The following is a 12686-nucleotide window of genomic DNA, read 5'->3' as shown; positions in this document are numbered from 1 at the left end:
CACAATCCGGCCCATCCTTCCTTCATCATATCCTCACCTCTCCTTAGATCTTTGGCTGCTGCTTAGATCCTTGGAAATCCATGGAACTCAGGGTTTAGGTGGGAAACAGTCTGGTAGGGCTCTCTGATAGTGGGTAGGACTACCACAAACACACTAACATAATATCGCAAAAGGTTCCGTATGATGCACTGTGAAGGCACATATAACCCATTTGTATGAGTTCACAGATGACAACTTGGAAAACTACAATTATACAGTAAGCAGCCAGTCCTTATCCAGCTTCAATCTGCCCTGTTTACATGACTGTAGGATATACAAATGCCGTAGTATGTATTTGATAGATGGATGCAATCCAAGAAAATTAAGGGCTGGTAGTTTTGTTTAATTAAAAGAAAGCACTTACTCAGACATCTGGATAATGAGAGGAAGATGGAGGTTGGTATTTAGTACAACTGGTGTTAATTCTGACATCCTTCCCACAGGTATTAACAATAATTTTACAGACTACAAAACGCATTGTTGATTTTTTTCCTCCTTAGCTTAATTCTTTGTTGGCTAGATTATAGTCAAAATCTACTTTATAATTTGCTTATATTTTCTCCATTCTGTACTAATGATGTCTGTGATTGATTTCTCTTGGTGAAAAATAAATAGACATACTGATATGCAATGTAGGAACAAACCCTTCCTCCCCTCCCATTGGCTGCTTGGACTTCTTCAAGTGTGACCTGTGTTTGGCATGGGAGTGACGCAATCCACATTGTGTTTCCTTTAGGGGTCCTTGCAAATCATGGGACCTTTACAACCTATAATGATGGCAGATATTTGGATAGTAGCATATTTAGCTGTTGTAATTTTCTTTATGGTCTGTTATCTTTTCAGGATCCACATTTCTCCAATTCCTTGGTACTTCCTATTAAATTGGTCTTCCTGGGTGGCCTACTATGCAATACAGTATTATGCCACATCAAAGCATGTACTATCTGGTCTTATTGGTCCAGTCTTTTACTGTAAGAATGACATTTTTGTTTCTTCATTCAGGTTCATGTACTCCTTTCTGTGGTATGGCTGGTAATGGATCAAGATCAGAATCTGTCAGTGGATTAACTATGAAATCACAGCTTCAGATCACTGGTATGTGTCTAGGTCAAGTCTGTGGATGGTCTCTTTGTGACTGCAGAGGGAATTGCAAATACCCATTGTCTGTCTATGACCTTCACACATTTGTGAGTACATTGAAGATCCATCAAACACTATCAGAAATGAAAACATAAGAAAATATCATACACTGAGTCAAACCTTTGTAACTTGTAGCAGTCCTCCATCTTATCAGGAAGAGGTCTTTTCCAGCCCAGCTGTTCAAGATGTCTTTTGACTAGAGATGTTGAGACTAGAATTTAGGATCTTTTGAATGCAAAGCATTTTGATAGCAAACTGTGGTCCATTCTGCTTTGACCACGAGGATGAGAACATTTCTGTGTCATTCTTGGGGTGGCAGGTGGAGCAATCCATCACATTTAGGTCAGGGACGTAGCTAGGATTTTAGGAAGGGGGGGGGGGGTCCAGACTAAGTGCCACCATTATAATGGGGCTTGGCTGTGGCAGTGCAGCAGCACACACCATTCATTTTTCTAATGGAAGGGGGGGTCCGGACCCCCAGAACCACCCCCCCCCCCCGGCTACATCCCTGTTTAGGTTTATCTCAATGTGCCAACCAGACTAGGCAGGAGTCAAAGTTCTTTTTCTGTTACTTTGGTTAAGACTGTAACTTCTGTTAAGACTTTTATTGTGTCTGTGTTACTTTTTATCTTCATCGTTTCAGTGGTGCTGATGTATTTTTATGGCAGACATTCTTTAAAGAATTCTGAATTTTGTGTTCTGGATAGTGCTATTGTTTGCCATCTTACCTTCATTACAGATTTCTCTGTGTTGTCAGCACATTTTTACACATCTTTTTGTAAAATGGATAACTTAACTTGCAACTAGTGCACAACAGCAAACATGCCATCCTGTGGCCATGATAAAGAAAGATGCTTTGGGCACACCCAAGCACATTTACATATTTGTGCCTCACTAGAAAAGGAAAGATCTAGAATGGGACAGATGTATCTGTTTTCTACTTTTGTTTTGTACTCCAATAAGAAGAGTTTTTATGAGTTTTCAGTTGGTAGCTACATACCTTTTAGATTCTGATTAGTGAAAGAAGCTCATGTTATGTTGGTATTTTAAATGTTTAGAGTAAATTAAATTAAAATTATTTAAATTTAATTAAATAATGCTTAAATAGTTACATTATATGATAAACTTCAGAATGAACTGCGTTTTTTTCCTTTACCCCCACAGGTTTTCTTATGTTAAGTTTTAATAATACTAACAGTTAATATTTGAAATTAGTGGTCCTATTTATTGTTGTTACACACTGTCAAGTTAGCCAATGTCAATCCTACAAATGAGAGATCTCCAAGAGCCCCGTTTGTCAACTGCTCTACCTAGGTTTTGCAAACGCAGGGCTATGGCTTCTTTAATTGAATCAAACCATCTGTAATGTGTTTTCCCTCTTTTATTAAGATATTTATATCCTGTTCTCTATCTAAAGATCTCTTGGTGGAGTATAATAAAATCACCCTGATCAATTTAAAACAATATAAACTAAAAAAGAATTTTAAATGACCAAAAACATATTACACCATTTTACAAGTTAAAAGAAGGCAGATTAAGGTTGATTAAAATGCAGTTGGCCCTTCTTATACACGGATTTCTTATACACAGCTCAGACAGCTCAGGTACTACAACCAACTGCAGTTTCCAGAATTCCATAGCATGGAGCCATGGTAGTTAAAGTGGTGTCAAACTGGATTATTTCTGCATTGCAGCCAACATCTGCTTTTTTATGGAGTGCATTTTCATGCATTCCCTTTTATTAGAGTTTGGAATAGGAAACTTAAAACATGAACGAAACAAGATTTGTAAATACAGTGGACCCTTGTTATACGCTGGGGTTTGATTCCAAGATTCCCCGTGTATAACAAAATCCGTGTATGCTCAAGTCCCATTAAATATAATGACGTAGCAAAATGGTGTCCCTTATAAAAAATGGAAAATCAAGGTAAATTTATACTTTTTTGGAACATTTTCAAACCGTGTATGCTTGAATCCATGTATAAAAATCCATGTATAAGAAGGGCCGACTGTACAGTCTCTTGAAGATATGGGGCATGCAAGCACAATCATCACGGGTTTTCAGATCTAGATGAGAAAAGGAAATTTCTTTTAAAAGACATGAGGTTGCCATCTTTCTGTAGACGACATTCCATTTAAACATTTCTTCCACCAAGCAGAACTTGGTTGTAAATAGTTAATAAATAATGTGGGATCTACTCTTTGTTAGTCATTATAGACTTTACTCTTGTTGTGACATGCATGAGTGCTACTTCAGAACACAGGTCTTAAATCCTCACAAAATCAGAATAAAACTCTGATTCTTTCCACGGAAAATCTTTTTGGCACAGGTAAACTAATGCTTGCAGTACAATAATACTTTTCAGAAGGTGTTAGATGAAAATTGAGAAACAGACCCATAGTGATCCATTAAAGGGTCTGTCAACATTGTGCTAGCTGTGTGGGGACAGGTTTGGAGAAAGGGTACATGTTAGAATGGAAGGCTGAATCAATTCCTTCTCTCTCCCAAGAGGCATGTAGAACTAATAGTAAATCAGTTTGACCATAGGATCATATAAGGGTTGGAGAGGGTTGGACTTGGACTTTTTAATTTTAACTCTGTATGTTTTTTTAATAATTTATATTTGTAATTTTTATATTTTTATGCTTTTAATTGTACAGTTTTAACTTATGTTTATATATGTTCACCGCCTTGGGTCCCATTTTGGGAGAAAGGTGGGATAATAAATAAATAAATAAATAAATAAATAAATAAATAAAAGCAATACTGTATGTAAAGGATTCAGAAAATTTGAAAATGACAGATTGCATGTACTGTTGGCCCAGTTGTAAGCGACTGGTCATATATTGATATATAGACCACCTCTGCTTCTTCCACACACACAAACTATAAAATAGAATAAAGTGCATGGCATTGTGGTTTGTTTATATCAGTCTCTCCATTTGCAGAACACTTCACAAATATGTTTTGACAGGCTCTTTCATCAAGGTCTCACAAGCTAAAAACGGGGGGGGGGGGGAGGAAGCAAAAGAGGGAGGGAAAGAAATGAAGGCAAGAAAAGAATATGTGATTATTTCAGTTGCATGTAATTTGATAGGGCATTGGAACTATGGGTGTTCTAAAAATTTCATGGAAATGGAGACTTTTTGAGAGGAATATGAAGAAAATGGGGGGGGGGGTTGCATAGTAGCAAAGAAGACTGCAGTTTAGGTTTGTGAGTGGAATCTTTCAAGGAAATAGGAGGCCTTCAGATATATGTGGCTGCTGAAGCTGCAACAGCAGAAAGATGTGAGAGCACAGAAAGCATGGAACATTTTGAAGCTTATTCAGGATCTTGTGTAGAGCAGAGTAACAAGATGTGAAAAAATTTGGGAGCAGAGTTCTAGATAGACATGATCAGAAGACCAGAGAGAAGCCACGTCTGATGTGACCACTCAGTAGTAACACTTCTGAAAAGAAAACCTTAACCACCTCTGAACAAATCTTGCCAAGAAAACTCCTTAGGGCTGCCATAAGTAGAAAACAACTTAAAGACACCTTCAACACCAAATGTTCTCCAATATTCATCTTTCAGAATCAGATTCTTTTTGTTTTGTCTTAATTGCAAACTGGAGTTTGCACTTTGATGTTCTAAATCAGGCATCTTGCAAGTTTATAATTGAAGTGAGAGGCCTGACACTTTGTTTGGTGCTAATTTAAGCTTACTTGGCAGTATTGATATGTTTGAGAGCTTAGTGTGGTGTAGTGGTTTCAGTGTTAAACTAGGACACTGGGAGACTAAGCTTGGTCGATGATCTCCGTCTGGGCATCGACAGGGGAAGCGTGTCCCTGTTGGTGCTCTTGGACATCTCAGCGGCTTTCGATACCATAGACCATGGTATCCTTCTGGGGTGCCTGGCAGAGGTGGGAATCGGGGGCACTGCGCTCCAGTGGTTCCGGTCCTACCTCTCTGGGAGGTCCCAGATGGTGTAGCTGGGAGACGTGTGCTCCGATGAGAGGGCCCTTAAAACTGGGGTCCCTCAAGGAGCCATTCTGTCTCCCATGCTATTTAACATTTACATGAAACCGCTGGGAGAGATCATCCGGAGACATGGGGCGCGGGGTTATCAGTACGCTGATGACACCCAGATTATTTTCTCTATGTCTCCGACTGATGCAGTGACTGAGGATGGCGTCTCTCCTCTCGTGGCCTGTCTGGAGTCAGTAATGGGCTGGATGAGGGAAAACCGACTCAAGCTGAATCCAGAGAAAACGGAGGTACTCGTGATAGGTTCCCCTGGTCCAGGAATGACGGTGGTTCCACCTGTCCTGAACGGGGTCACGCTCTCTGTGAAGGACTCCGTGCGCAGTCTGGGGGTGCTTCTTGACTCGTCCCTTCACCTGACTGCTCAGGTGAATGCGACGGTCAAGAGCACCTGTCATCAGCTTCGGCTTATTCGCCAGCTGCGCCCATACCTGGCCCAGAGGGACCTTGAAACTGTGGTACATGCCCTGATAACCTCGAGACTGGATTTCTGCAATGGACTCTACATGGGACAGCCCTTATACCAAACCCGGAAGCTTCAAATGGTGCAGAACATGGCAGCTAGGCTGGTTACTGGTACGTCCAGGGCCAGCCATATAACACCGGTTTTAAAAGACCTCCATTGGCTGCCCATTCGCTTCCGGGCGCAATATAAGGTGTTGGTGATGACCTATAAAGTCCTAAATGGCTTGGGCCCAGGATACCTGAAGGACCGCCTCTCCCCGTACATTCCGCCCCGCACCCTCAGAACATCTGGGCAGCAACTACTTAGGGTTCCCGGGGCGAGATTATCCTCCACCTCTAGGAGGTCTTTTTCCACCGCCGCCCCGGCCCTTTGGAATACGCTGCCCCTAGAGCTCCGCTCAGCTACCTCCCTGGCCCAATTCAAACGGGATCTGAAGACCTACCTGTTTCAAATAGCATTCCCCGATTAAGGCCCCATAGGCCCCCCCCCGCCGCACAGGCAATGGATTGGCTAACCCGGGGGCTTTTGCTTTTGTTTTTGCTTTTGTTTTTGCTTTTGTTTTGATTTCATTTTATTGTATGATTTATGTACTTTTGGTATGGTTTTAATTGAATATTGTGTATTTTAATTGTTGTAAACCGCCCTGATCTTATGGAAGGGCGGTATATAAATAAAATTTTTATTATTTTATTATTATTATTATTGCTTGGCCAAGGAAACCCACTGGATGATCTTGGGCATGTCACACACTCTCAGCCTCATAAGGAGGCTGAGGGAAACCCCCTTTGAGCAAAGTTAATAAAGAAAGCCCTTTGATAGATTCAGCTTAGGGTCTCCGTAAGTCAGAAACAACTTGAAAGCACACAAGAATAAGTCAAAGCAAAATGACAACATGAAACATTATTTATTCTAATTATGCTACTCCAATCATTTTTTGAAATGTTATGTGTAGTTAATATTGTTGTAACCAAACCTCAAAGAAAACGAGATTTTGAAAGCTAAACTAGATGAATATAAAGCAGTACAGGTTGAATCTCTCTTATCCAAAGAGATGTTTTGGATTTTGGAATATCTGTATTTGCATATACAGTGGGCCCTCCCCTTACGTGGGCATCCTTTCCGGATCCCTCCGCATAAAGGGAAATCCGTGTGTGCTGGAGCCCCATAAGCACAGCCTCCATTACATCTTCCAGGGCACGTGAGGGGCTTTTCGGCGCGGCTTTCAGCATATGCTGAAAACCGCATATGCTGCACCTGAGTAAAATGCAGGCACACTGTACATACATAATGAGATATCTTGGAGATGGGATCCAAGATTAAACACAAAATTCATTCATGTTTCATATACACCTTATACACATAGCGTGAAGGTGATTTTATACATACTATTTTTAATGATTTTGTACATGAAAGAAAGTTTGTGTACACTGAACCTTCAGAATGCAAAGGTGTCACTTTTTCAGCCTTCCATGTCTGTCCAGTTTTGGATTTTGAAATATTTTGAATTTCTGAATTCCATATAAGGAAGACTCAATCTGTATTGCTAGCTAATACAATATTTAGTGATGTAATAATTTCTGGTGTTAATGAGGCAAGTAAAACATTTGTTCTTTTATTTTCAACAGTTATTTCTGCAAAATTGAAAGAAAACAAAAACAAATGGTTTGGTCCCAGCCCTTATGTAGAAGTCACAGTTGATGGACAGTCCAAGAAGACAGAAAAATGCAACAATACTAATAGTCCAAAATGGAAGCAACATCTTACAGTGTAGGTTTGGGAATGTTATTCACTTGATTTTCTATTGCAAATAACAATAAAAACAAAATAAGCCAGTGTGTCATAAGAAAGACACTGGAAGAAATTAGTACTTATAACTTGTGCACTCTTGTATGCTCACCCTCTCTCTATGGAGTTTTGCTTTGAACTTTTCCCAGGATCTATCATTAGGGGATTTTCCCAGGTTGTGTAACCATGATAAAATTGTTTCAGATGTTGTTATCACAGAGGCAGAGCAATAGCTGTATAAGCTGGGGCACATGACTAGAGATTTTTGTTTCCAGTCACAGTTCCTTGTACTATGTCAAGTATGATACCAGAATTCCGTGATCAGTATGAATGGCTTTTAGAGGGGGAATATCAAAAGCCATTGCATGAAGGAGAAGTCCTCAAGAATGCAATGTACATTGAGGATCAACACTTCTTCATATCTCAGCCACAGTTTTCTCCAACAAGGAGTTGGGGGGGGGGGGGGGACCCAGCAGCCATGTTCAAATAGATTATAATTTAATTGTCAGAAAGGATGACATTTTTTGGTACAAAGTTAGAAAGACTGCAAATGGATTTGTCTATTATTCTTAGAGAACTGACTCAGTCTACTTAAACGCATTTACAACCATGCATGTGACATCAAGAATTCACTGTGAATGGTCAAATACCTTTTTATAATCAGTTATTTTTGAGTCTGCATGAGGTTTGTCATTATGTAACTGTAATTCTGAAATAAATAAATAACATGGCTTACTCACATTGACTGGGCCAAATTAGTCTTCCATGAAAGCACTCGTTTTTCTTTATGAATCCTATTGTAGTTTTGAATACAGTGGTTTCCATTGAGCTTGTCAGGGCTTTTTGTTGTTTCCTTTATCAAGATGCTTGATCTTCCATTGAGAATGTAAATACTACATTTAAATATTTATGTATAGTCAGTCTTTAAAAAATTAAACCTTAAACCCACTGTTTCACTAGCACTGCAATGACAGTACAGCAGAATTTCAGATGACTTTTTATCCTTCCAGAGCTGGTTTTGGGGGTGCATGGCAGAGGGATCTTAAGTGAGGAAGAGAGATTTCTACCTCTTGATTCGGCTGATGGAAGCAGTTTGGATTTAGGCCTGAGAAAAGTAGCAGGAGTCAGAAGTAATCAACATTAATGTGTAGCTTGGAATATATATACACATACACATACACATACACATACACATACACACACACACACACACACACACACACACACACACATATGTTTAGAAACTATATTTATTGTTTCTAAAAACTGAACACATCTTCAGCCTCCAGAATTGCAGTGTTGGTCAGATGTTTTGAAACAGACTTGTCAAGGGTATCTGTGGTATTTCAAAATGCAAGATGATAAAAAGTATGATCCAGGGCAGTATATGTGCCAGCTTTATAACCTTGAAAATGAAAGATAGTTTGAAAAAAATTATTTGTGAAGTGTTAATTACATTCTGTTTGTTTAGAATTGTTTCTCCGGTTAGCAAACTAAATTTTCGTGTATGGAGTCACCAGACGTTGAAATCTGATGTCTTACTAGGAAGTGCCACACTAGATATTAATGAGACACTAAAAGCAAACAATATGAAACGTAAGTATTTGTAAACTTTATATAACTTACATCATAGAGAGTTGTTTGTGTTGTCCTTTGTTTGAAAAACTAACCTGCTTTACAGATCACAATACTGAGAGTTCAACATTATGATTCTATTTTTGCGAAATAAGGCTGTTAAATTAATACAGAAGTCTTGTGGCATAACAACAGTAGTAAACATTTTAAAGAAATTTACTTGTTATAACTTTGCTCTGGTGCTACAACAAGCTACCATTCCCAGAATACCATAGCATTAAGCCATGGCCGTTAAAGTGCTGTCAAACTAGATTATTTCTGCAGTGCTGATGCAGCCTTAGTCTGCTGTACCATTGGGAAATCATTTCAGATGGTGGTGAAAAAGCAACAGTCCCATGCAGCTTGAGGTGTTAGATACAGAACATGTTAACACCAGGTACAATTCATTTAGATAGGGGAAACAAGTTTCTTAGCTTTGCTAACATTCCTATACCTGAAAAATAGATGAGAAAACAGGAGAACACTAAGGTACTGCTGCTAACATTTCTGAGATTTGAGAAAGGGCAGGAAATGGGAAAGGATTCTGTGAAGTATGGCTGATTAGATTCCTGAGGTAAAAGAGAAGAGGTTCAAAATACAGAAAACCCACTCCCGGACTCCTTTTGGGGTGTTAAATTCTGAATATTAGTAGGTGCACTTCAGCTAGAATTATATAAAATGGTTTGTGCTATAGAGTACATCTGACATATTTGGAACACAGTGGGTGTTTCCCACTCCCCTGTACTCTTGCAGATTTACTGCAGTGCAGATATGATAGGATGGAGCTGCAGGAAAGAGGCATACACCATGAATGACAACTGTGTGTATGTATTGTAAAGATTTAGCAGAAGAAAATAATTATGTAGCATCAACTTCATTCCACATGAACTCTCTACCGGTAGCTACAGTTCTGTCCAGGTGTTGATTACCTAATTTCAGTCAGCATGAAAGGAGGGGCATATCTACCCTTTCTGTTCTCACATGTCTACCCTCTCCATTCTCAAAGAAGCAACTATGAGAAGAAGTTTCCATTTGCTAGGAGACCCCTCATAAGCAAATAGATGGAAGGTCAGGGTCTCTGGCTTGTATAAATATTCCCCACCTAAATAGGAGCCTCTTTTCACTTGTCCTTTTCCTCACATATAAAGTGACAATGAAGAGGGTATGTCTTGATGTTGCTATTCTACATGTTGATTGAAGCTGCAAATGTAACACAAAGACAGTTTATGTTTCCATTAATTTCCATGAGAGAACTCTGTTTATGTTAGTAAGTACAAGATTTTTTTTCTCTCCTCTTCCTAGTCTTTAGTCTTCAGATAAATTAGGAACTATGTAATTTGAGTATCAGTGTAGAATTTTAAATAATTGCCTTCTATGTTGCTACCACATCTTTCTTTCCTTTCTAGTTACTCAGAAATCCTCAGGATTGGGACATTTGTGAAGTCGAAGGCTTTCATGGCCGGCATCCATAGTTTTTTGTGGGTTTTTCAGGCCATGTGGCCATGTTCTAGCAGAGTTTCTTCCTGACGTTTCGCCAGCAACTGTGGCTGGCATCTTCAGAGAATGTTTGCCTGGAAAGGACTTGGCTATATATATTGTGTGACCTGGAAAGGCAGGAGTGATTTGCATGTGTATTGTTTGTTGCTGATGGCAGTCCTCAGGGTGTGAGGGTCTGCACAAGAGGATTAATGTCTGCTTGATTAGTGCTCATTGTCTGCTGGGAAACCCCTGACCCTGGGAGATTTGCAAATGAGAAATCTGTTTCCCTGTACTTTGCTAGCATCATTGTCTTTTCTAATGATTCATGCCTTCTCATGATGTGGCCAAAGAACAACAACTTCAGTTTAGTCATCCTGGCTTCCAGGGAGAATTTGGGCTTAATCTGTTCTACAACCCATTTATTTGCCTTCTTGGTCATCCATGGTATTCCTAGCCCTCTTCTTCAGTGCCTCATCTCAAATGAGTTGATTTTCTTTTTATTTACTTTCTTCACTGTCCAGCTGTACATTTTTTAAACCCATGCAGTACATGGTGATGGGGAATACTATGGACTGGATGATCCTAACTTCAATCTTCAGAGTTGATTGTAAAATCTTGTCCATTTCTCTCGTAGTTGCTTTCCCCAATTCTAGTCTTTTAATTTCTTGACTGCAGTCTTCATTCTGGTCAATATTTGATCCAAGATATGGGACTCTTTGACTATTTCTATTTTCTTGTTAATTTGTAGAGTTTGCATGGCCGTTACTTTTGTTTTCTTAATGTTCAGCTTTAAGCCTACCTTGGCTCTTTCTTCCTTGAAAGAAGGAAGCGTAATTGTTTCTCAGTAATTGTTTGAGGTCTTTATTTGTTTCTGCTTGTATTATTGTGTCATCTGCATATCTTAGGTTGTTCCTTTGTCCTGTCTTCACTCCTCTTTCTATGATGTTTTCTGAAAATACTTGTAGTCAAATTTGCATTCCATCCATATTGATTTAAACATGCACATGCTTAATCATACATCTTTATGTTATCAAAAAAACTTCACAAGTTTTTCAGACCTCTTCTTTGCTGTTCTTGCACAGCACAGACATTTATGTAAGGAAACAAAAAATACTGTGCACACTTATACATGTAGTGTGAAATTAATGTATTCTTTATATAACATCAAATTCTGCTTTTCCTTGATTCACTTTGCCTAGAAGGAAGCTGTTAGCCATTTCTCAAATATCAACTCATCACTTTCTGCAGTGTTATTCTAGCTAATTTCTAACATCTTTGAAAGCACGGTAATGTGTGAGGGCATGTCTGATGAGTCTTGGTGTTGCCTTTGTGTGGAAGTAGTGAGAAGAAATAAGAGATCTGGTTTGCATGGAGGCCCTATTTTAAGGTTCAGATAAGGGGAGAACTGTGTGATAATAACTGTTGTTGAATGGCAGCCTAAACCAGAAGCCCTTATTCAGGATTTCAGTTCTGACTTGGATCTCTTGAGACAATAGTGGGCAACAATAGAAAATGTCCATCGGCGTTAAAAGAAATTTTCAATATTGTTTATGTTGATGAAGGTATTTATAGGCATGAGTTTTTTTCAGCTCACTGTTGAAAAAAGAGTTATGCAGCCTGAGATTGATATGAAAAATTATGACACATTCTGCTGTATTGTCAACATTGGTGTTGTCCAGTTATTTTGGAAAATCATATCTGTCAGTTCCACTTGGAATTATCATTGGCCAGAAAAGATGGACACTGTATGTGGAAGCTGGTAAAGGCTTCTGAACAACGTAGGGAAAATGTTTTTATTGCAACTGTAGTGACTGTTCCAAGACTAAATCTTGCTTGTGGACTTCTGTAGCAGTTCTCCTGAGAGCATCTATTAACCGTTTTGATGCATGGCCAAATGTGCTTTTCAGTGTAAAACTGAAGCTAAATCTCCAGGATACTGTTTTAAATAAGAGAATAATACCTATCTTGGTTTTAAAAGGTGCATCAGCATTGAATTGTATTACCAAATATACTCAACTATAAATTGATCTCACTGATACGCCGAGAGCAGATTTGGGGCCCAAAATTATGGAATTTGCTATGACCCATGGATAAATCAAGGGTAAAACTTAGGAGGCATATAAAAAGGGATGTAAAGG

The 12686-nt window shown here is 39.0% G+C and overlaps 1 protein-coding gene across 4 annotated transcripts in view; it reads left to right on the top strand.

The window, feature by feature from the left end:
* Positions 1-12686, top strand: part of ITCH (itchy E3 ubiquitin protein ligase) — a 76739-nt gene that overhangs the window by 26429 nt on the left and 37624 nt on the right. For all 4 annotated transcript variants that reach the window (XM_089514072.1, XM_089514069.1, XM_089514070.1 and 1 more), the window contains exons 2-4: positions 1042-1134; positions 7296-7437; positions 8927-9051. In XM_089514072.1, the coding sequence (XP_089370198.1) occupies positions 1065-1134; positions 7296-7437; positions 8927-9051 (337 nt within the window). In that variant the 5' untranslated portion in view covers positions 1042-1064. The remainder of the gene's footprint in view (positions 1-1041; positions 1135-7295; positions 7438-8926; positions 9052-12686) is intronic.

Source organism: Sceloporus occidentalis, unplaced genomic scaffold (assembly GCF_023333645.1).
Source record: "Sceloporus occidentalis isolate IW3139 unplaced genomic scaffold, rSceOcc1.0.p SCAF_3, whole genome shotgun sequence".
Lineage (NCBI taxonomy): Eukaryota > Metazoa > Chordata > Lepidosauria > Squamata > Phrynosomatidae > Sceloporus > Sceloporus occidentalis.
The sequence above is the reverse complement of the archived record's forward strand: the minus strand, read 5'-3'. Positions and strand labels throughout refer to the sequence as shown.